The 21,726-nt window shown below is 52.3% G+C and overlaps 11 protein-coding genes across 11 annotated transcripts; 6 read left to right on the top strand and 5 right to left on the bottom strand.

The window, feature by feature from the left end:
* Nucleotides 1-686: 686 nt before the first annotated feature.
* On the bottom strand, nucleotides 687-2,068 carry MYCFIDRAFT_70854 (adenylate kinase). The gene is made up of 2 exons (XM_007931610.1): nucleotides 1,666-2,068; nucleotides 687-1,616 (listed from the first exon to the last, which is right to left on the bottom strand). The coding sequence occupies exons 1-2, from the start codon at nucleotides 1,829-1,831 to the stop codon at nucleotides 943-945; spliced, it is 840 nt and encodes a 279-aa protein (XP_007929801.1). The 5' UTR covers nucleotides 1,832-2,068; the 3' UTR covers nucleotides 687-942.
* Nucleotides 2,069-2,543: 475 nt separating this feature from the next.
* Nucleotides 2,544-4,541, top strand: MYCFIDRAFT_212284 (uncharacterized protein). Its single transcript, XM_007932141.1, has one exon. The coding sequence runs from the start codon at nucleotides 2,586-2,588 to the stop codon at nucleotides 4,263-4,265; it is 1,680 nt and encodes a 559-aa protein (XP_007930332.1). The 5' UTR covers nucleotides 2,544-2,585; the 3' UTR covers nucleotides 4,266-4,541.
* Nucleotides 4,542-4,786: 245 nt separating this feature from the next.
* Nucleotides 4,787-5,802, top strand: MYCFIDRAFT_38021 (uncharacterized protein; the record flags this gene model as incomplete). Its single annotated transcript, XM_007931518.1, has 3 exons — nucleotides 4,787-4,829; nucleotides 4,880-5,296; nucleotides 5,348-5,802. 3 exons carry the CDS (start codon nucleotides 4,787-4,789, stop codon nucleotides 5,800-5,802), a joined length of 915 nt encoding a protein of 304 aa, XP_007929709.1.
* A 188-nt stretch (nucleotides 5,803-5,990) lies between these two features.
* Nucleotides 5,991-7,926, bottom strand: MYCFIDRAFT_167512 (uncharacterized protein). Its single transcript, XM_007932142.1, has one exon. It carries the CDS (start codon nucleotides 7,888-7,890, stop codon nucleotides 6,043-6,045), a length of 1,848 nt encoding a protein of 615 aa, XP_007930333.1. The 5' UTR covers nucleotides 7,891-7,926; the 3' UTR covers nucleotides 5,991-6,042.
* Nucleotides 7,927-8,679: 753 nt separating this feature from the next.
* MYCFIDRAFT_37540 (uncharacterized protein) lies at nucleotides 8,680-12,222 on the top strand (the record flags this gene model as incomplete). The annotated part of the gene is made up of 1 exon (XM_007931488.1): nucleotides 8,680-12,222. One exon carries the CDS (start codon nucleotides 8,680-8,682, stop codon nucleotides 12,220-12,222), a length of 3,543 nt encoding a protein of 1,180 aa, XP_007929679.1.
* Nucleotides 12,223-13,288: 1,066 nt separating this feature from the next.
* Nucleotides 13,289-14,789, top strand: MYCFIDRAFT_37434 (uncharacterized protein; the record flags this gene model as incomplete). The annotated part of the gene is made up of 2 exons (XM_007931484.1): nucleotides 13,289-14,092; nucleotides 14,142-14,789. 2 exons carry the CDS (start codon nucleotides 13,289-13,291, stop codon nucleotides 14,787-14,789), a joined length of 1,452 nt encoding a protein of 483 aa, XP_007929675.1.
* Nucleotides 14,790-14,800: 11 nt separating this feature from the next.
* MYCFIDRAFT_38016 (uncharacterized protein) lies at nucleotides 14,801-15,940 on the bottom strand (the record flags this gene model as incomplete). Its single annotated transcript, XM_007931517.1, has 1 exon — nucleotides 14,801-15,940. A coding segment is annotated over one exon (1,140 nt), but the record flags the coding sequence as incomplete, so codon positions are not given.
* A 155-nt stretch (nucleotides 15,941-16,095) lies between these two features.
* On the bottom strand, nucleotides 16,096-16,347 carry MYCFIDRAFT_178252 (uncharacterized protein; the record flags this gene model as incomplete). The annotated part of the gene is made up of 3 exons (XM_007932143.1): nucleotides 16,096-16,140; nucleotides 16,167-16,238; nucleotides 16,273-16,347. 3 exons carry the CDS (start codon nucleotides 16,345-16,347, stop codon nucleotides 16,096-16,098), a joined length of 192 nt encoding a protein of 63 aa, XP_007930334.1.
* An 84-nt stretch (nucleotides 16,348-16,431) lies between these two features.
* On the bottom strand, nucleotides 16,432-17,684 carry MYCFIDRAFT_204907 (uncharacterized protein; the record flags this gene model as incomplete). The annotated part of the gene is made up of 1 exon (XM_007932144.1): nucleotides 16,432-17,684. The coding sequence occupies exon 1, from the start codon at nucleotides 17,527-17,529 to the stop codon at nucleotides 16,432-16,434; it is 1,098 nt and encodes a 365-aa protein (XP_007930335.1). The 5' UTR covers nucleotides 17,530-17,684.
* Nucleotides 17,685-18,108: 424 nt separating this feature from the next.
* On the top strand, nucleotides 18,109-19,467 carry MYCFIDRAFT_212285 (uncharacterized protein). The gene is made up of 2 exons (XM_007932145.1): nucleotides 18,109-18,435; nucleotides 18,489-19,467. Exons 1-2 carry the CDS (start codon nucleotides 18,114-18,116, stop codon nucleotides 19,334-19,336), a joined length of 1,170 nt encoding a protein of 389 aa, XP_007930336.1. The 5' UTR covers nucleotides 18,109-18,113; the 3' UTR covers nucleotides 19,337-19,467.
* Nucleotides 19,468-20,215: 748 nt separating this feature from the next.
* On the top strand, nucleotides 20,216-20,905 carry MYCFIDRAFT_183787 (uncharacterized protein). Its single transcript, XM_007932146.1, has 2 exons — nucleotides 20,216-20,536; nucleotides 20,591-20,905. Exons 1-2 carry the CDS (start codon nucleotides 20,312-20,314, stop codon nucleotides 20,630-20,632), a joined length of 267 nt encoding a protein of 88 aa, XP_007930337.1. The 5' UTR covers nucleotides 20,216-20,311; the 3' UTR covers nucleotides 20,633-20,905.
* The last annotated feature ends 821 nt before the right edge of the window (nucleotides 20,906-21,726 follow it).

The following is a 21,726-nucleotide window of genomic DNA, read 5'->3' on the forward strand; positions in this document are numbered from 1 at the left end:
ATGGACCCACTTTTCTTCTCGTATCACATTGCTCAAAGCACATGATGGCCACGACTCCCCGTCTATCAAGTCAGATTTTAGAAGCCGAGAACAATACCGATCTCAGCCCAGCTTGTGAACTCAAGATTTCAGCTTCTGTCTACAATGGTCACTCGATCGGCCGACATGCCTTGGTCTTCGCCAATGGGTCGTGGACATGTTTGGACCAGCAGGTCTCTATCACAGCGTTAGCCTTTTCAACTTCAGACTTTTCAGTGTCATTCAGATACCAAAGACGCGCTGAACACCTAGCAAGAGCTTAAAGTGCATTTTCCGAGGTCAGTCATCAGCTTGCGGAGGATCGCTGGGAATTACCTTCTCAAGCAGCAGATGTACAAAAGTTCGAAAAACAAGATATGCGAACGAGACGTAGCAGCATTTCCTAGTAATGACTGCGTTTGTCAAAATAAGATTGGCATGAGGTTGACGTGGAAGTCGAAGGAGGAGGAGGAGGCGAGGTGTGGTCGACTTTGAGCCCACGAAAAAAGGCTAGCGCAGGTTTCTGTGAACTTTGGATCCACAATGGCTGCCAAGAACCATGAACATTGTAGCGATGGGCATTGCATTCGCAGTACAAATGAGCAAGCTCTTTGTCGATTTGACGAAATGCAGACAGTTTGAACTTGAAAAGGAAGTCGAGCACAAGTCCAAGGAAATAAATATTTTGGAGCTTTGCTAAGACGCACCAACTTGCACCATGAACATCCAAGTTTACCACAAGAAAGGTAGTAGTGATAGTCAGTCTTCCTCTCTTTGTACATCTCATTTCCAACAACTCTTTATACGCGCGCACTTCTGATCCTTATATTCTCAGTGGCAGCTTCGTATCGTCAAAAAAGCAAGCTCCCTCATGCGCCTAGACGCCACGCTCAGCATGTTCATCTTGCATTCTGGTCTGCTTGCTCAAAATGCCACGAAATCCCTCGCGAATCGCTTCTCAAATTCTCGGAATAGCTTTGGAGAGATCTCGTCACTGCTGTTGCCCTCGACTTTCCAAAGGACGCCTCTGCGGTCATAATAGTCGAGTAGTCCACGGCTGTTGTCCTCGAAAGTCTTCAGTCGGTTCCTCCAAGTTTCTGGTTTATCGTCTTCTCGTTGAATCAATGGTTCTCCGGTCACGTCGTCCTTGCCCTTCACCTTTGGGGCGTTGAACGTCGTGTTGTAGACCCGCCCACTTGCAGGGTGCACCCATCTGTTGCTCATGCGCTCGGCAATAATTTCCGCTGGAGTATGTAATTGAACCGCGAGATTGACGGGCACCATCTTTTCTAGCTGCGCTGCCTGTGCTTCATTGCGAGGGAAACCATCAAGGACGAACGATGCGTCCGGATGGTCGCTGTATCGATAGCCAGTGTCAAGATCCAGTGGCAGATTGATCCAATTGTCCGGGGGTAGCCCATCGTTCGCGGCGGCAGGGTTGAGGTCTGCACTGGCGGAGCTGTAGTTGAGAGTGATGGGCTGGATGCCGTCTGCTGGGATGAGCCAGCCTTTAGTAGTGAGAGCGTTGCGAATGAGGCGCAGAATCATCGAGTCGGGGACCAATGCGCCTCGGTTCATAAGAGCCTCAGCCTGAATACCTGGTCGATGTCAGTATATATAGTGGAGATTGTGTATCGACATGCGCACCAAGAGGAGTGCGATTCCGAACATTGTCGCGCAATAAATCTCCAGAGCTGATTGCTGATAACTGAGGGAATCGCTTCAGCAAGCGTTCAGTTTGTGTGCCTTTGCCGACGCCCGGTGCGCCGATAAGAATGATACGCGCTGCCTTGCGCAGGCTGAAGGTCGTCATTGTGTACGCGATCGTAATACTGAGAAGACCGTGAGCGTGAAGGCGTGTGCGATAGTGGATGTGTTGTTATCGCTGAGCTTGTGATATCGTTCGGCGAATTGGTGATCAAGACTCGTAAGTCTCTCGAGGACTGCGACGACTAGCTTGTATCGTACAGCGCCATGGTGAAGGTCGATTGAGGCAGGCAATAAGGAATAGAAAGGAGCGAAGGCTGAATGTGCTGCAGACGTTGTTCAACAGTCAGCGGAATAGTCAGGGCGCGCTGAGATGCACGGCGAGTAGCGAAAGCGACGAGATGGAGATGCGGTCGGCAATGGAACTGGCTTCCGCAATGGATCCATCCCACCTCACTGACGCCGAGGCCTGAGCACGGCCCAGATCCCGTGCTCTCTACAAAGATAGCGCAGGAGTGATCAGCATGATGAAGACCGTTTTCACGTGGGCGAAGTACATGCATGTGATAGCATTTCATATTCACTTCGCCTGAGATTGCTTACCATTCTCGTTTGCGGCATCAACCCGTGAAAGACGCTCCTCCGATGCAGCCCGGAAATGCCAAGGCGTCGCTCTCGCCTGCTTCGCTCCGATGCCCGATGTCCGATGCTCGAACCCTTGCCCCTGACGTGAACAGCAGGACTTCTCTTCAACATCATCACCCTGCGCCTGCGCCTCTACACCACCTGTCCATCTGCGCCTCCTCCACCCTCTGCTGTGACCACCATATCACAGCATTTACACCGTGCTGCCGGTCAGCATGATCAACTCACGCTATTCGGCGCAACTTGCGCCCCTATTACTTCGTCATGGCAGTAGAACAGCTTTTTCTCGAGCTGCAAGACTTCCTCGACACATGCCAGCAGTCGCCATAGTAGTCCCGCGCCATACGATCTCGACCGAACGATCGCAACATGGAGAGAACCAAGGCCCGCCACCCGGCTTCAACATGGACCAGGCTAAGAAGCCACTTCCAAAGGACGCCGACAAGTCTGCCCCTAAGAATGCTGCCGACCAGAAGATCAGCATCCCTTCCGCAACGCCCTCAGAGAGCGCACCCACCACTGCGTCAGAACGGCATGCTTTGAATCAACTGGCAGCGCAGACTGCTGCTGAGAACAAAGACGCAGAGAAGAAGGAAGTGGCCAAGAAGGAGGAAAAGAAGAAGATGACTCTGTGGCAAAAGGTCAAACACGAAGCGCAGCATTACTGGGATGGCACGAAGCTGTTGGCGACAGAGGTCAAGATTTCCTCAAAACTTGCGCTGAAGATGGCAGCCGGATATGAGCTCACACGAAGGGAGCACCGCCAGCTGACCAGAACTGTGCAAGATTTGGGTCGACTTGTGCCATTTTCAGTGTTCGTGATTGTGCCTTTTGCGGAATTGCTGTTACCTGTGGCTTTAAAACTCTTCCCAAACATGCTCCCTTCTACATATGAAGGGGCCCAGAGCAAAGAAACTAAGGCAATGAGGCTGCGGACATCAAGAAAGGAAGTTTCCAAATTCCTGCGTCAAACCATGAGGGAGTCTGGTCTTCCCATTTCTGCCGCGACTGCGCAGAAGGAGGAGTTCACCGAGTTTTTCCGCAAGCTGCGTTCGACGGGCGAGGAACCAACCAAGTCAGACGTCATTAAGGTCTGTAAGCTGTTCAAGGATGACTTGACCTTGGATAACTTGTCAAGACCTCAGCTCGTGGGTATCTGCAGATACATGAACCTTGGCACATTTGGCACAGACGCTATGCTTCGATACACGATCCGACACCGCATGCGACAGATCAAGCGCGACGACAAGGCTATCAGCTTTGAGGGAGTTGATTCGCTCTCTGTCCCTGAGCTGCAGAACGCATGTGCCGCACGTGGACTGCGGACGCATGGCATGAGTCCAGCACGTCTGCGAGATGATCTCAGGCTTTGGCTGGACCTCCGTCTCAAGTATGGTGTGCCAAGTACTCTACTTGTGTTGAGCAACGCTTTCATGTACGCTCAGGGCAAGGAGAACGAGTTCGATGGTCAGCTCTCAGCACTGCAGGCTGTGCTTTCCAGCATTCCTGAGGAGCTCTTCCACGAGATCGAACTTGAGGTCCACACTGCAGAAGGTGCCACCACCAACAAGCAGAGACTGCAGGTCATCAAGGAGCAGCAAGAGCTCATCCAAGAGGAGAACGAGCAGGCTGAAGAGCAGAAGGCTTCAGGTCGTGAAGAGAAGGTCAATGACAAGGAAGATATTGACGAGAAGACAGAAGATCAGAAGCACGACGAAGCACTTGCCCAGAGTGATTCGAGGCATCAGGAAATGTTGGAAGCAGAGCAAGATCTCGAGAGACAGCAGGCAAAGTTTGAGGGCCCAAGTGACAGCAGATTGGAGGAATCCAGTGCTGGCACCAAGGACGGACCATCTCCTACAGCCGAGAAGGTGGAAACTTCTGAGAAGAAATAGATTGCATCCAGCGACAGCAAGGAGCATGGTCAACGGCATTGCGGGAATGTGGAATATAGAGCATAGACTGGCACGGGCGTCACGTTTGCTTTTCATTTATTGATACGGCGGCGAAAGGCTGACCTAGAAGGCGAGGCATGGCAAGGACACTGTACCACGGTAAAAAGGACGCTACTCAATCAGCGTCATCACAAAGCATCGATTCTGCAGAAGTATGACTTAGAATCAGAACGAAGCCAGCGTTCGTGAGAGCCAAGGCGCAACAGTCTCGTCAAGTCCGTTTAGAGAGCACAGATGCATCAACTCCGATTCCTGCTGGCCGCTACTGGCTACCTGCAGAATCTCATCCAAAGACTGGCCAATTCATCAGCTAACGCCAACTAACGCCATGGCTGACAGCGTATTACGCAGCAATCACCAGCGTCGCAAATTCAAGTATAAAGTCGCGTCCATAGTTCTGGCATGCTTTCCTTCAAGAATTCATCTGCTGCTCACCACCAAGACCAACAACACAGTCCAGCATGCCACCGCCAAAGGGAGTATGGAACCCCATTGAGGGCCCAGGTCTGTCTTCACGCATTCTGGTGCACAAATTAAATCCTAATACTACGCAGCCGACTATACCATGACCAAAATCGTCCACAACGATACCTATCCTGAGATCGATCCTACAAAATCGGACTACACTGGCAAATCAGTCTTCATCAGCGGAGCAAGTCGAGGTATCGGTCGTGCAATCGCGGTCTCCTACGCCAGAGCTGGAGCATCACAAATCGCCATCTCAGCACGAGGCGACCTCTCAACAACAGAGTCCGAGATCAAAGCCGCAGCCAAAGCCGCGGGACGAAAGGAGCCAAAAGTCCTACAGGTCAAAATCGACATAGCCGACGAGAACTCCGTTAACGAAGGAGTCAAGAAGATTGAGATAGAATTCGAGAAAGTCGATGTTGTGATCAACAATGCGGGCGTCATCCACATGGAGAAAGAATCCAAACTTCACCAACAAGATTCTGGGAGATGGTTGCAACAGAGTAAGACCTCTTGTCCCTTTCATCTCCCACACTACTGACATGTCAATCCAGTGCAAATCAACATCTTCGGCACCTACCTCCTAACCCACGCCATCCTACCCCTCGTCCTGAAATCCTCCCTCAAAACCCTCATTTCCATCTCCTCCGTCGGAGCAACCTGTATCACTCCCGGTCTCTCCGCCTACCAAATCTCAAAAATGGCCATGACGCGCCTCCAAGAATTTCTTGCGGTGGAATACGCCGATGAAGGACTCGTGGCGTTTTCCGTACATCCTGGAAACGTGCTTACAGATATGGCAGGAGAGATGGATGAGGATTTGAGAAAGGTTTTTACGGAGAGTCGAGAGGTTTATGCGGATACTTTGGTCAAGTTGAGTAAGGTGAGGAGGGAGTGGTTGAGTGGGAGGTATGTGAATATTACTTGGGATATGGCTGAGTTTCTTTCTGAGGAGAAGAGGCGGGAGGTTTTGGAGGGGGATTTGTTGAAGTTGAAGATGGCTGTTTGAGGAATTAGGAAGGAACTATTCGGAATTGATCGAATTGACAGAGCTTATGCCCCTGGGCCCGTGTGGACAGGAAACCGGAGTGGATGAGGGAGTTTCGGATTGAGGGGGCGGTGCAGATGGATGCGAGGTATGAGGTTGTGGGGAATAGGGAGAGGGCGGAGGAAATGAGTAGAGAGACGGGGATGAGGGAGGGAGTGTAGGTAGCATCCATTCGTTGCATCTATCCGTTGTTTGGAATTTTTAGTCAGGCTTCTTGCCAGTATCCGCCCAACTAGCCTGAATACTCTCACACACAGAAACGTAATCTTTCCACTTCTGTTCATTCTCCACCACATCCTCTCCCGTCCAGAACATCGTCCAATTACTATTCGGAATCTGCCAACTTCCTGTCGCGCGTTCGAAATACCATTTGTTGACCGGATTGTCTTTGCGGCTTCGCCAGCATACGCCTCCGGGGAAACAACTTCTAACCATTGCCTGGAAGACGATATCCGCTACTCCGCTGCTGCCTTGTGAGGTTTGGAGGACGGCGAATTTGTCGAGGTAGGGGACGAGTCGATTTGGGTCGTTCACGCCGGGTGGCATTTCCCATGTTAAGATGGCGCCGCCTTCGTACTGTCCTGCAACGATGATGCCTGCGATGCGGTCTTTGACGCGGTCGAGGTAGTTTTGCACGTTGAGTCTGCGACGAAAGCTGTCTTCGATGAGGTGCACTAGCCGAGGAAGATCAACTCGCGAGTCCTCGTCTAGTCGCAGCATACTCTTGCCGTCCTGAGGTCTTTGCCATCCAAGATACCGGTCAGCAGCTGGTATGATGATCAAAGGCATGCCTCGTCTCAGCACGGTGCTGGCTTCTGTGACGGGCGTGTTCGGATCTTCACCTTCTGCATGAGCTAGACGGGCGGCTGGTAAGGAAGAGGAGATGAGTGGCTTGTTGGTGAGCAGATTGTGGATCAGTGGATTCTTTTGCCGTCTCGTTCCTGCTCCAAGTGTATTTGCTTTTGTCGCTCGCGAGGAGCTTGCTGCTTCCTCTGGTGTCGTAATCAATGCGGAAGATGATGGAGGTAACAATTGCAAGCATTTTCGGACCAAATCCAGATTGTCACGATGCTGATCGTAGAAAGCTGAACCTCGAGGATGGCTGTGGTTGCGCTCTGCTGCATCTGCATACTCTGACAGCTCTTGCTCGATTTTGTCGAATTCCTGCTCCAGGTTGATGAATACGTGAGCTCCATCTCCGCGGTCTTTGCTTGGAATACCCCCTATGGCATCTAGCACAATTATGCGATCGAGCGAGATTGGTTCTGGAGGACCTGCTATCTGCTGCCCGGCTGAATCAACGCCGATCAGGTACTTCGTGATAGTCGTCATGATGTCTGCTGCTGCAATTTGCACTAATTGCCCAGACGCGGTGTACGCCAATGAAGGAATAATGGGTACCATGCCGCGCTTTAAAGGATCGATCAGTGTGTTTGGCATGGTGACGTGCAGCTCATGCGTTTCTGTTCCATTCTCCCATACGTCTTCCACCACTTCGAGTGCGTTAGGAACTGATCGGGCTCCTTCAGAATTGTGGCGATCAATAGCATCACACAAGCGATCGGCCTGCTGGGCGAAAGCTTTGCGAAGAGCCTTGACGTCCACCAGTGAGCCTGCATACTTCTCGGCCTGGACATTATTGATGTTGATGTCCAGTACCAATATTATGCGCATGTCGAGTTTCACAAGCTGAGCAATGGTCCGAGCCAGTCCATCTAGAGTGTCTTCGTCAATGGCTTCTGGCGCTTTGAGACATGCCAAGGCCACATGAAGCTCTTCTTGCGGTGCCGCTTTGGCTTGTTCACGAGAAAGTTCGTCGGATGAGAACTGCGGCACGTCTGCAATAGCTCTAGATGGCGCATACAGACCACCCAGATTGACTCCAGTCTTTTCCAACCTGGACTGATCCGCGCGATTCCGCGCATTCCGGTCTTCAAGCAGTGCATACAAATCTGGCTTCTCGCCTTGCGAATCCTTTCTCGGCCTGTTGAATCGTGCCAGATACTGCTTCGCGTCTCGTTTCGTGGCACTCGCACTGAGCACGTTCATGAGCAATTCCCGCTGGGTGGCAGGGTCCTCGTTTCTCGCGGCATGTTTCCCATTGACGGCACTGCCGCCGATGCTGGGGGAGGAAGGTGTGGTATAGAGTCTTGTGCATGGCCGAACACCCGCTTTAAGACTCCCGAACGCGCTTGCCTTTCCACACGCCAACATAGAGGTAGTCATTTTCCATGTCGCTGAGGCACGGAAAGTGGTGCTCGGTCGATGTTTGCCCAAGTGTGAGTAATGTGAGTAATTTGTGGTGCAGGGTGGGCAGTTCGGCATGCCCCTCGGATCTGATAAGACTTTTCATTTGCTGATCCGAGCCGATTAGCTCACGAGGGCCAGCGTGGGTGGCCGCTGAACGACCGCCGTTGCAATGCCACGGCGTGTGGGGAGGTCGGCGTGTAGTCTACATGTAGTCATAGACGGTGGGTGTTGTGCTCGAGCACCGGAAACCGAGAGACATTTGGTACGAACATAAATGCCTCGTTCTCGGTGACTAAGCGATCGACCAGCCTCTGCGTGTCATTGATGTTACAACACTAGCCATACTATATCCCTGTCACGAAGAGTCATAACAACGAGTGCTATAGAGGATAGAGGTTGCAGAGTTCGATAGCTTTGCCGCATGAAAATAATGTCGTGGAGAAGTCGCGTTGCAGCGTCGCCATGAACCGGGCCGAATGTTTCTCCGAAGTAAACAAACCAAACAACATTTGCATCAGGGCCGAGCACAACATCAACGCAGATGATGCGCGCCCAACGACAACGATACTACAATATACGACCGGAATCATGCGGATCATAGAGCTCGTCATTGACGGCTTCAAGTCCTATGCCGTGCGCACCGTCATCGCCGGCTGGGACGAGACATTCAACGCCATCACTGGGCTGAACGGATCGGGCAAATCAAACATCTTGGACGCCATATGTTTCTGCTTGGGAATTGGCAAATTCGAATTGCTGCGTGCGAGTGGCGGTGCGAGCGATCTCATCTACAAGCGTGGTCAGGCCGGCATCACAAAGGCCTCGGTCACTTTGGTATTCGACAACAGCGACAAGTCCAAGTCGCCCATAGGATTTGAGGAGCACAAAACAATCAGCGTCACGCGCCAGATCGTCCTGGGCGGCACCAGCAAGTATCTTGTCAATGGACATCGAGCCCAGCAGCAGACCGTGCAGAACCTGTTTCAGAGCGTGCAGCTGAACATCAACAATCCCAACTTCTTGATCATGCAGGGAAAGATCACCAAAGTGCTGAACATGAAAAGCACCGAGATTCTTGGCATGGTGGAAGAAGCGGCAGGCACGCGCATGTTTGAGGACCGACGAGAGAAGGCGCTCAAGACTTTGGCAAAGAAGCAGACCAAAGTGGAAGAGATTGAGGGCTTACTGAAGGAGGAAATCGAGCCTAAGTTGGACAAGCTGCGAAACGAGAAGCGCGCTTTCTTGGAGTTTCAGAGCACACAAAGTGATCTCGAGCGCTTGACGAAGCTCGTGGTCGCGTACGACTATGTCAAGACTAAGCAGAAGATGGAGCAGAGTGCGCAAGATCTAGCGGCCAAGAAAGAGCGAGCAACACAGCTGGAAGAGAATGGTGAAAAGCTGCAAAGGGAAATCGGCGTCCTGGAAGAAGACAAGGAGAAGGTGCGTGCTGCAAGAGATAAGGAGCTCAGGAAGGGCGGCAAGTTCGCGAAGCTGGAAGACGCTGTCAAGGAGTTTGCCATTGCTCTGGAGAGAATAGATACACAACTCGAGCTGAAGAGATCATCTATGGCAGAGGAGCAGGAGCGATTGCAAAAAGCGCAGGCGCAGGTCAACGATCTGGAGAAGCAGCTGAAGCAAAAGACGGCAGCACACCAGATGCTCCAGCAGAAATTCGAGGGTGCAAGCAAGGAGCTCGAGGAACTGAAATCTGAAGTCGAGAAGAAAGAAGAGCTTCTGCAGACTTTGCAAACCGGAATCTCTTCCAATGCAGGCTCAGATGGCGGATATGCTGGCCAACTCGCTGCGGCACGCGACAATGCAAGTAAAGCGGGCACAGAAGTGGAACAGTCTAAGCTGAAGATCACTCATCTCGAGTCGCGCATCAAGGAAGACGAGCCCAGGGCGAAAAAGGCAGAAAAGGAAAATGCTGGACTGCTGAAAGACATGGAGTCGCTACGAGCACAAGCCGCGAAACTGCAAAAGGAGCTCGAGAAGTTGGGCTTCCAGCCCGGCAAGGAAGAAGAGCAGCAGGCAGAGAAGGCTCAACTGGAGAAGCGGATACGCGTCTTGCAGAACGATGCAGAGCGTATGCGAAGAGAGATGATCAATATGGACTTTTCGTACTCAGATCCGGAACCAAAGTTCGACCGCAGACGCGTCAAAGGGCTTGTCGCACAGCTATTCAGCCTGCCGGACTCGTCACTTGAAGCTAGCACTGCCCTAGAGATTTGCGCTGGTGGACGATTATACAACATCGTCGTGGACTCTGCCAAGACATCTTCTCTGCTCATCGATCACGGCAAGCTCAGAAAGCGAGTGACAATTGTGCCGCTCGACAAGATCGATCCGGCTCGCGCACCAGCGGATCGCGTAGGCAATGCGCAGAAGCTATGTCCGAACATGGTTCATCTAGCCATTAATCTGATCGGCTACGACCATGAGATCGAGAAGGCCATGGAGTACGTATTTGGCAACACCTTGATCTGTGCCAATGCAGATACAGCGAAGAGGGTCACTTTCGATCCATCTGTGCGACTAAAGAGCGTGACAGTGGAGGGAGACGTATATGATCCAAGCGGTACTCTCTCTGGCGGATCCGCAGCCTCAGGTGGCGGCGCCCTGCTGAAGCTGCGCAAGCTTAATGCAATTACGCAAGAGCTTGAGAGTGAAGAAGCGAAACTTGCTGCGTTGGAGCAGGTCATGGCTCGCGATGCGCAGAAGTTGAAGAGCGCGCGTCAAATGAAGCAGGAATTGGACCTCAAGACCCACGAAATCCAGCTTGCAGAGTCTCAGATTGCCAGCAATTCGTCAAGTAGCATCATTGCTTCGGTGGCCGAGATGAAGGAGACCATTGTCGCCCTCAAGGAGAAGATCCAATCGGCAAAGAAGCGTCAGACCGAGGCCGAACAAGACGTCAAGCGTGTTGAGAAGGACATGAAAGACTTTTCGTCCAACAAAGGTGCTAAGCTTGAGCAATTGCAAGGAGAACTTGAAAAGCTGAAGACTTTACTTTCCAAGACCCAAGCATCAATCAAGCCTCTTCAGCAGGAAGTCAGAGATGCAAGCATTGATGCCGAGCAGACTGGCAGCGATCTCTCAGCCGCGCAAGAAGAGCTCCATGATGCCGAGACGACGCTGAAGGGTCACGATGAAGAGCTTCAAGCACAGTTGCAAGATCAGAGCAGCACAAAAGAGAAGCATGCTGAAGCTGAGGCCGAGCTTAACGATGAAAGAAAGAAACTCGTCTCGTTCGATCAGGAGATAGACGAATTGGACAAGGTGACCAAGAGCAAGACGAAGCAAATTTCAGACGAGAAGCTTGAGGCTCAAAAACTCGGACACGCCATCGATAACTTTGCAAAAGCTCAGCAATCTGCTTCGCAATCTGTGCACGGCCTAGAAAAGGAGTATGATTGGATCTTGGAAGAGCAGTCCTCCTTCGGCAGATCCGGCACTCCTTACGACTGGTCTGGACAAAACATGAATGAGTGCCGATCAAAGCTTAAGAACATTCAAGAAAGATTCCAAGGCATGAAAAAGAAGATTAATCCTGCGGTGATGGCTACCATCGACTCGGTGGAGAAGAAAGAGGCCAGCTTGAAGCAGATGATGCGGACCGTCATCAAGGACAAGCGAAAGATTGAGGACACCATTGATGAGCTCGATAAGTACAAGAAGGAGGCTCTTTTCAAGACTTGGTCCAAGGTCAACGAGGACTTTGGCCTCATCTTCAACGACCTCTTACCAGGCAACACAGCCAAACTCGACCCACCTGAGGGCAAAGAGATCAGTGATGGTCTCGAGGTCAAGGTCTGCTTGGGCAAGGTCTGGAAACAGTCTTTGACCGAACTTTCCGGTGGTCAGCGATCGCTGATTGCGCTGTCGCTGATCCTGTCGCTGCTGCAATACTCGCCTGCACCCATGTACATTTTGGACGAAGTCGATGCCGCGTTGGATCTTTCGCATACCCAGAACATTGGCAGACTGATCCGCACGAGATTCCGAGGCAGTCAATTTATTGTTGTCAGTTTGAAGGACGGCATGTTTGCAAATGCGAACAGGATTTTCAGGACGCGGTTCATGGACGGCACGTCGGTGGTACAGGCTTTGACGCCGGCTGATATGAAGTAATGAGCAGGAAGAGGATATTAGTCGATGTTGATGTTTTGGGGCATGGCGTTTTGGACAAAGGATTACCCACGATCTCGTAGTTGCGACTTTGTAGAACTTTTTTTTTTTGTAGGCTTGACCGAATGCATGCCGTTATACGTAGCCGTACGTACGTACTTACGGACAGATCCGACCTTTACTGGTACCTAGGTAACACTGCATGTGGCTTGTAAAGGCAGAGTCTAGAGTCTAGACTTGATATCTCAACTCTCAGCCTCAAACGACTTGCAAATCTCGACAGCTCTCTTGAAAGCATCCAATCCAGGAGGTCTATCAAATTGTCAGCCGGTCTTGCTGCGTCCTTTGTGTTAGAAAACGCCATCCATCCAAGAAATTTTCCCAACAAAGCGAAGATGGTACTCAGCCTCTCGCCTTCGTGCAGGTGACAATCATCGTCATATTCACAGTAGCATTCTTCGGAGCCAACCATTCACCATGTGGCTGGGGCTTAGGTTCTCTTCGCGTTCTGCGTCATTGTTACCCTGGCCTTCGCTACAGACAAACGCAAGCAAGAGTTGAGCGTCTATGCGAATCGAATCTCCTCGACCTAGCGATGACATGGACTTCCATGGTCGGGGACTGGCGAGGTGTTTGTGTCAACGGATCATTCGTCGAAATGAAGGAGAGAAATGAGATTTATGAACTTGACCGTATACATTCGCTTCGCAAGACACCTCATTGACCGAATGCTTCACGCTTTGCTGAGGTTTGAGAGAGGATGGATAGAATAATGCAGACGGAGTCGCAGGCTTCCTGCCTTGGATAATGTGATCTCTTGGACTCCCGTGTCAAAGCTCTTGCGTGCCTGAAGGTCGTTCGTACAGTTGCTTCTCTATTACTACACTGAATGTCGATATATCAAGCTCCACTTAAGTACATCCCTTCAAACACCGACTTGACTCCCACCGGCCCGAGTGTGCCAGGGTGCATTAGCCGAACCTCCTCATATCAAAACAGCGTCTACTAACCAACTATACCAATCGCACATCACCTCACCTCAGAAACCCAACCCAACCCAACCAAACCAATGCCCCCTCCCCGCCGCCAAAACAAAGACCACCTCCTCTCCACCCTCCCACCCCCCTTCTCCGACAATGATGCTAACGGGAACCTGCGCCCAAAAATCAAATCCCGCCTCCCCACCTCCCCTCTCCTAGTAATCCTCGACGACGACCCCACCGGAACCCAAACATGTCACGACATCCAAGTCCTCATGACCTGGGAAATCTCCACATTAAAAGCCTCCTTCGCCTCCTCAACCACCTCCGCAACCGGAGGGTTTTTCATTTTAACGAATTCTCGAGCTTTACATGCCCCTCAAGCTCGCTCACTGCTCCACGAGATTTGTCAAAATTTGAAAATCGCGGGACGGGAGACTGGGGAAAAGTTCGAAATTGTGTTGCGATCGGATTCGACGTTGAGGGGACATTTTCCTTTGGAAGCGGATGTTGTATCTGAAATCTTGGGGGAAGCGGATCTGTGGATTCTCGCACCGTTCTTTTTGCAAGGGGGGAGGTATACGATCTCTGATGTGCATTATGTTGAGGAGGAAGGGGTTTTGGTGCCGGCGGGCGAGACGCAGTTTGCGAGGGATGCGACGTTTGGGTATCAAGAGAGTAATTTGAGGGATTGGGTTGTGGAGAAGAGTGGGGGGAGGATTTTGAGGGAGAGGGTTGTGAGTTTGGGGTTGGAGGATGTGAGGGTTGGAGGGCCGGAGAGGGTGAGGGAGTTGGTGATGGGGTTTGAGAAGGGGAGTGTTGTGGTTGTCAATGCGGCGAGTGAGAGTGATATGGATGTTGTTGTTTTGGGGATTTTGGATGGTAAGTGGATTGTGTTTGCGATTTGCGTGTTCAAAGCTGATGTTTTTGCCAGCGAGCAAGTCTAGGAAGTTTCTGTATCGCAGCGGCGCGGCTTTGGTTTCTGCTAAGTTGGGTATTGCTCCAATTCCACCGAAAACTGCCGAGCAGCTGCATCTCGATCCCAAGGTTGGCGGCTTGATCATTGCGGGAAGCTATGTGCCCAAGACGACTGCTCAATTGGAGGTGCTCCGAGAGAAGAGCGGTTCGAGGCTGACGACGATTGAGCTGCAAGTGGATCAGCTACTTGAGTCCGAGATGAGCGCGGATCTTATCATCCAACAAGCGCAGGAGGAAGCTGCACGTGAGATCGAAAGGGGCCAAGACGTGCTCGTCATGACCAGTCGGAAGCTCGTGACAGGTGCGGATGCTACAGAGAGCCTGAACATTGGTTCAGCAGTCGCCCGAGCGCTTGTGCATTTCTTGAGCGGCTTGACATCGAGACCAAGATATGTGATTGCCAAGGGTGGCATCACGTCGTCAGATATGGCGTCGAAAGCACTAGGCATGAAGATCGCCACTGTCGTGGGTCAAGCGGCTCCAGGTGTGCCATTGTGGGAGTGCCTGGAAGAGTCGTCGAAATGGAGCGGCATTCCTTACGTCGTGTTTCCAGGTAATGTGGGGTCGAATGATACCGTATTCCAGGTAGTTGATGGTTGGAGAGGACGATAATGTTAGAGCTCTCAAGTCGCTCCATCTGCTTGGCCGTTCTCGCTTTGCTTGTTGGCCAACGACTCTGCGGCGAGTACTTCCTCATCATTCTCAGCCCATCCATACTCATCCAGATCCTCGTCTTCTGAGTCTGCAATTTCTTCATATGCACGTTTGCGAACATTCTTGGCGGCTTGGGGTCCAGCAGTCGGCGAACTGCTCGTCAAATCGACCTCCACATGTCTCTCCTTGACGAGTCCGCGCTCAGCAATCTCAAATCCGATGGGGTTCCTAACGTCTCCAACGGCATCGAGAGGCATGAGATTTCGGCCTTGGCATTTCTGAACACCAGCAAAGCGGCCATTGAAGTCTTGAAACACGACCGTGCGGGACCAGATACCATTCTCCCATTCTGCGCCTCCAACTCCAGGTGCTATAGCTGCCATGAGTCCCTCATCAGTGCGCATACGTGAGCTGCAGCCGGTGGTGACGATTACTGCCAAGTTGTGCACGGCGGCAAGCTTGTTGAGTGCCTTGATCAAGGATGCAAGAATGGCGTATCTACGACCGGCCTGCCATTTCTGCTGTTCTGTTCGATTGCCATTGCCATTGCCATTGCCATTGTTCAAAGGAAGTCGCGGGTAATCGAGGTCGACCAGGGAATTTACATCATCCAGCACAAGCAGAGTCGTTGCATGCGGAGGAAAGGAAGGCGGTGGGTGCACAATCCAAGCCAGTAAGTGTGAGAGAGTGGCGATTGACTGGTAGTGGAAAGAATCATCGACCAACGGCTTTCCCGATTGGTCTCTGGATGTATGTGGATGTGCACGGATGGCATTCATTCGGGCCATACTCAGCAACGTCGCACAATCGAGCCACGCGACTTTGCCGCCATCCTTGATGATTGCCTCGCGCGCAGCTTGAGAGGCGAGAGCTGTCTTTCCCGAACCCGCCGGGCCCCAGATCTCGGCAACTTTGCCTCGCTCGAAGCCAGCATGGGCGTTGGCGTTGGCGTTGGCGTTGGCGTTGGCATTGGCGTTGGCAGACTGCTTGCCACCGATCAGGGCATTGTCGAGATCCTTCACGCCGGTGGAGATGCTCGAGATACCGGCACCCGAAAGACGTTGAAGCGCGTCTGCTGCAGATTGCGTTGCCAGTCGATCTGTCTTGGGTCAGAATATGTCACGATCACTGCCCATGTTGGTCGAGATCTCTCACGCGTCGAGGTTGGCCCGGTTGTTGGAGAGGGAGGTGCCGTGGAGGAGGATATTGATATGTTGATGACGGGAGGAGGCTCAGACATGCTGCCTGGCTTCAGAATGTGGTGTCAAGTCGTCAAGTCGCGTCGAGATTCCATTCGCGTGTTGCCGCGCTTTCGCCGAGCCATGCTGCACCCACTTGAAATGAAAAAGTCAAGCCAGTAAGGAGTGAAGGAGCAATACTTCGATTTTCTGGCTCAGCGCTACCCGTCTACAAACAAAATAATGAATCGATTGAATCCAACAACGACCGCCCCAGTCACTGCTATCTCATGCCCCATGCCCCATGCCCCATGCTCCATGCCCCATTCCGATGCCATGCAGTAATGTCATCATCTCCGGCTGAAACGCACCACGCTCGAACGCTTAGCAAATAATGCTACAATGCTCAACTCTCATCCGTCTCAAGGCCCGCCCTTGGGCGCCTGATTCCATCGCTTGAAGTTCCGCACAGAAGCGTGCATGGCTACAAACCTCGCTTGCTTGGGGTCGTAGCAGCTTTGCACATCCAAGAGCACCCTGCCACGCGACCCTCGCACTTCCACCAATCCCTGTACCACGAACGTCCCTCGCGGCGGCTCCATCTTCTTTGGATTCCACTGCTTCCTGATTGTCGAGCTGAAGGAATGCATGGCGATATGAAGGTCGTGCGTGCCCTCCCCGCCGAGAGCATGTCCAGGCATGGGCACCTCAAAGCCGAATGGTAGTTTCTTTGCTCCCTCGCTCCCTGTTTTCGGCGCTTCTGTACTCGTCGCAGACGCTGATGAACGACCAACAATAGAGCTGGCATTACCATCGGCGTCGAGTTGCGCTTTCCCACCAACCTGTTTCCCATCTCTAGCAGCCTGCCGCTTCTCCATCACCTCGAGCGCGTGTCGATATCGCTCTTCTGGACTGAAAGGATCTTTGCCTTCCCACCCCAGAAGCTGCTTGATTCTTCGAAAGTGGATGCCCGCCAGAACGCTGGTAGCCGCCCACAACGAATCAAACGCAGCCTTGGGATAAAGCGCACGCATGAGTCGCCACTGCTTCTCCGGCGTCACTCTCTGCTGACTCAACGCCACAAAGCCATCGCCAATCTCAATTCCGCTTCGCTCGTACTCTTGAGGCGGGCCATCTGGAAATGAGATGTCCAGCCAGTATTTTCCTATCTTGGCATCCTTTCCCAACTGCTGCTTGATGATCGGATGCTTCTGACAGTTCGAGTATACCGTCTGAACGAGTTCGTCCTGAATCTTTTTATGCCTTTGCTTATCTTTTGCAATCTTCACAAACTCCTGCCACTCTGGATCACTGCCTTTATAGAATGTGCGCGGCATCTTTTTGCTCCAAGTGAGAGGAATGAATAAGCTGTCTTCCGAGGCATACCCAACGTCCTCCCCATCCTCAACTTCTTCCTCTTCTTCCCCTCCCTCGTCTTCTACTTCCTCGAGGCTCACCTCGACTGATATGCCCGCCGCCCTTGCGATTAGCAGCACATATGCCATCATCGCGCCACCCATGATCACAGAGATCGCTACACGCTTCACAGTGAGGCGTGGTTTCTTGAAGCGAACAGGCTGAAATCGTACGGTCCCGCCATTTTGCCGAGATGCGATCTGTGACAGGAGTCGTCTTTGAGGGACTTGAATTAGACGAGGTGATTGTGTGTGTGTTTGCCGCTGTTGCTGCAATAATCGAGTGAGGCGAGGCGGACGTATGGGCTGTTGCCGCAGCCGCAAGGTACGGGGAAGCATGTGCATGTCGACGGCTGAAAGAGTCGTGGCGGGAGGGCGAGAGAAGTGGTGAGAGGGTGTCGCTATCGATATGACATGTGCGCGATGTTGCGGAAATGGCTAGAAGTGCCGTGTGTGTTTGTTGGTCGAGATGTCGAAAGTGAAATGTGGTGAGGTGATAGAAACAATCGCCGGCCGTCTTCTCGAAGGTTTCGGTGGCGGAGGAAGCAGTTCCGCTGACGATCAATCGACCCTGGAAGCGAAGGTGAGGCTTGGCAGACCGCGAGCTCTCTCATAGAGGCACGGCACGATAGCATCAATACCGCCACCGCCATCTCATCGCCTCGCCTCGCCACGCCACGCCACCGACGATGAAGCTCACCACGACGGGCATAATATCAGCGCTATGCTGGAGCGCGCGCATCGGTTCGGCCAGCACCGCGCATATCCTCACATACGACCCTCACCCGCAGCCTAGACATGACCCGCATTCGAGAACGCTGTCGCCCGTGCCAGCGAGGTTACTGCTCGCGCAAAGGGCAGGCGTGGAGGACTATCATAGAGCAGATATAGCCAGGGACGAAGTGATCGATGCCATCAATGCCTATGGACTGCGGCATCGCATGTTCACGGAGCAGCGTGATGGCCCAAGGAGAGCTTTGATCCTGGTCGAAGGCGCTGAAGGGAAAGAGCGTATGTGAAACTCCATATATTCGCGGGCTTCACTCTGACTGTGAATATCGCAGTCGACAGCCTCCGCTCAGCATATACGTCTGTGCAGGTGTCTCCAGCACCGGCAGCGCATGCCAGCAAAGGTCTGTTCGTTGACCTCATAAAGCAATCTGACCCACGACCCCTCGCAGCCCTTTCGGACGATGCGGTCCTTGCCAACATCAAGGAGACGAACAACGTCGTCGTGAATGGCGATATGTTCTACGTCGCTGACTCGCTGGCCGATGCCAGTGCAATGTTCGAGAAGCTTGCGAAGAGCAACGAGTGGAGCATTACCGCGCTCATCTCGCCACCGGCAGACCTCTCTGCAAAGCAAGGAAAGGAAGAGAAGTTCCAATGGGGAACCTACGAGATCCCGCAACGGCAAATCAAGGCAAAGCGAGACCGATCGCCAAAGGAGGAGCCTCTGACAGAAACACACGACTTCAAGCCCGTGCAGAGCTTCTCTGCTCCAGCCTCCTCTTTCGCCAACAATACTACACCACTTCGCGGCATCCTTCCGGCCTGCTTCACCTCGCAGTCCGCATGCGAAAGTGCAACAAGGAACTGCACGGGACACGGTGAATGCAGCAAGAAGTACCACGATCCCGACTCGCTGGCACCCGGTGGCAGTACAGGCCTGGACTGCTGGAGCTGCCAGTGCAAGTCGACCAAGAGCAGCGATGGCAAAAAGACGACTGTCTGGGGTGGACCAGCTTGCCAGAAGAAGGACGTCAGCGTGGAGTTCTGGCTGATCGCTCTCTTCACCGTCGGTCTGGTCTCGCTCATCGGATTTGCTGTTGGCACCCTGTTCTCGATGGGATCGGAAGAGCTGCCGAGCGTTATCGGCGCAGGCGTATCAGGGCCAACGGCGAGGAAGTAGAAAGGATAATTTGGGGAGTGACGGAATATGTACCAGAAGCATTGGCGCGGCGTTCGGCGCGAAAGAGAGACGTCTATAAGTGCGAGACGGTATGTGATATGTACCACCTGAATGTACAAGTTTGATATGAGTCTGCTGAATTTGACAGATTGCCTCACTTCCGCCACTCACTTCTCACTTAGGTTGCCTCACTTCTGGGCATCAACATCGTGATATCTTATCACACCATCGGACCACATCAAACCTCGCCACCTCTGCGCCTTTCTTCAAACAAACAACAACCACCTTGATCCAGGTTGGCAACTTGCACGTTCCAACCGGTTCTGCTCGCCTTTTCTCGCGTTAGAATCCGCGACGCGACCGCAGGGTGTCCACCATGCAGCATGCGCTCGACAAGTACTGGCGCCTGAAGGAACCGGCACAGTATGGCCGGCCAAGTCAATTTCGCCGACTGCTAGCCGAAGCAGGATACAAAGAAAAGACTCGATCTCCCGAAAAATACCTGGCGCGCATTCAGAAGGGTCTTATCTGCTACGATAAGTGTACCGATGCCGAGCTTCGCAAGTTTGCAACGGATAGGCGGGCTCACCGAAACCCCCAAAAGGTACGCTTTTTGAGATCGGTGAATGCTCTCATCGTCGTGTTACTCACCCTTCTCTGCAGGTTGGCCGGGCCACTTTGATCGAACACCTTGAGATGGCAGATAGCAGGCTTGAATTCCGTGGCTTCATGGATCTACCACCTGAACTTCGCAACAACGTCTATGAGCTCTACGTTGCAGACTTTCCGACCTTGCTCACGCCCTCTCAGCCACCCATCACTCGAGTTTCCCGTCAAGTCCGCGACGAAGCTCTTTCGACATTCTACGCGTGCTGCGACTTCAGGATCGAACTCTTTCGGTGTTCCAAGATACCTTTTCGTTGCACATTCTCAATCCAGACCATCTGCTTCCTTCAAAATCTGCGAGTCGTCGATATGGGTCGATTGAGTGGTCTCACAGTCAACTTTCTAATTATGAGAGGGAAATTCAAGATCTCAAAGAGCATCTTCAAGCTCGTGAAGGACAAGACTGACAATTATTCGGCCATTCTCGATGAAGAATGGTACGCCGGAAACGATGAGCGTCGGCGCGAGGCTCAGAAGGGATGGGACGACTATCTTAAGGAGAGGAAGCTGAGCACGGGAGAGAAGAAGCTCGAAGTAAGATGGAAAATGTCTTGAATCGGGGTGCCCTGACTAACATATTTTCAACAGATCGGCGACATCTGGTCGCTTCGAACATTCATAGAGGCTTAAGGTGGGCCGCCTCACCCAGGAACGCTCCTCCGCAAGGCGGCCGTACGTTCCTGCAGTATACTCAACAAAAAACGACGCTTCGACATACCATACCCATTTGCGAGCATTGATAGCGACCATCGGGACTTCAGGATCGTTGCCCACGCTATAACAGCGATGCTTGGTCCTCAGCGCTGCGAACTCTCCCAGAGATAGTTTCAGCAGGCCGAGCTCATTCAGACTGCTTCAAGATAGGGCAGTGCTTACGATATCATGAAAATTCATCTTACTTGGAAAAGCAAATGTTCCAGTCCACCATCCATCCCATCATGTGCTTCTCGGAATTTTTCGACGGAAATCAAGCGGCACCTGATGCAGACCGTGTTTCTTCGCTGACAGTCACAGTGCTCGATACATTGTGAAGGGCGGCCGGCTGTCATACAGCAAGTTCCGTGGATATCAGAGCGACAAGCCACATGCCCTGCCCTCAGCGCTTCTAACGAATGCAACAACCATCGTGGCAGAACTAAAGAAGATCTCCGTGCAACGAACAACTACATGTATGTATCCACCATCGACGGCAGGCCCAGCGCGCACATTCGACACTTCCCAGCGCTTTATTTAACGGGGCAGGAAGTTCCCGTGATGACGAAGGAGCGATTATGTTGTGTGGATTCATAAAGCTATTCTTGATGTGAAGGCGAATGAGTACGTTTTTCAAGGAGGAAGAGAGAGAGAGGATGGAAGGATTCAGGTTATGCAGGTCGAGAATTCTAGGTAGCATGAGTAGGTCTGGTGCTCAGATTCGGTGAAGCGAACGTTTTACCGTCTGGTAGAAGGTTTCGTTCTTGTTCTTACTGTGACTCCTGAACTAGCAACGGCCTTCGTTGCATTCGTGCTCCCACCTTTTGTCGCCTGATTGATACACCTCGTGCATGCGCTCGCTGATCCGGTCACTCCTGGCTGGCTCGGAGGGTGGTAGAGATGCTTCGATCGCGATCAGAGTGGCGACGACGGGGATGAATATGCTGATCCTCCAGTTGTGGCCTGTGTGTGCAACGTTGGAGTTCGTTTCGAAAAGGCTCGAGGATGTGATGCACATGGGTCAAGGTGAT

This window comes from Pseudocercospora fijiensis (assembly GCF_000340215.1).
Source record: "Pseudocercospora fijiensis CIRAD86 unplaced genomic scaffold MYCFIscaffold_8, whole genome shotgun sequence".
In the NCBI taxonomy this organism is placed as follows: domain Eukaryota; kingdom Fungi; phylum Ascomycota; class Dothideomycetes; order Mycosphaerellales; family Mycosphaerellaceae; genus Pseudocercospora; species Pseudocercospora fijiensis.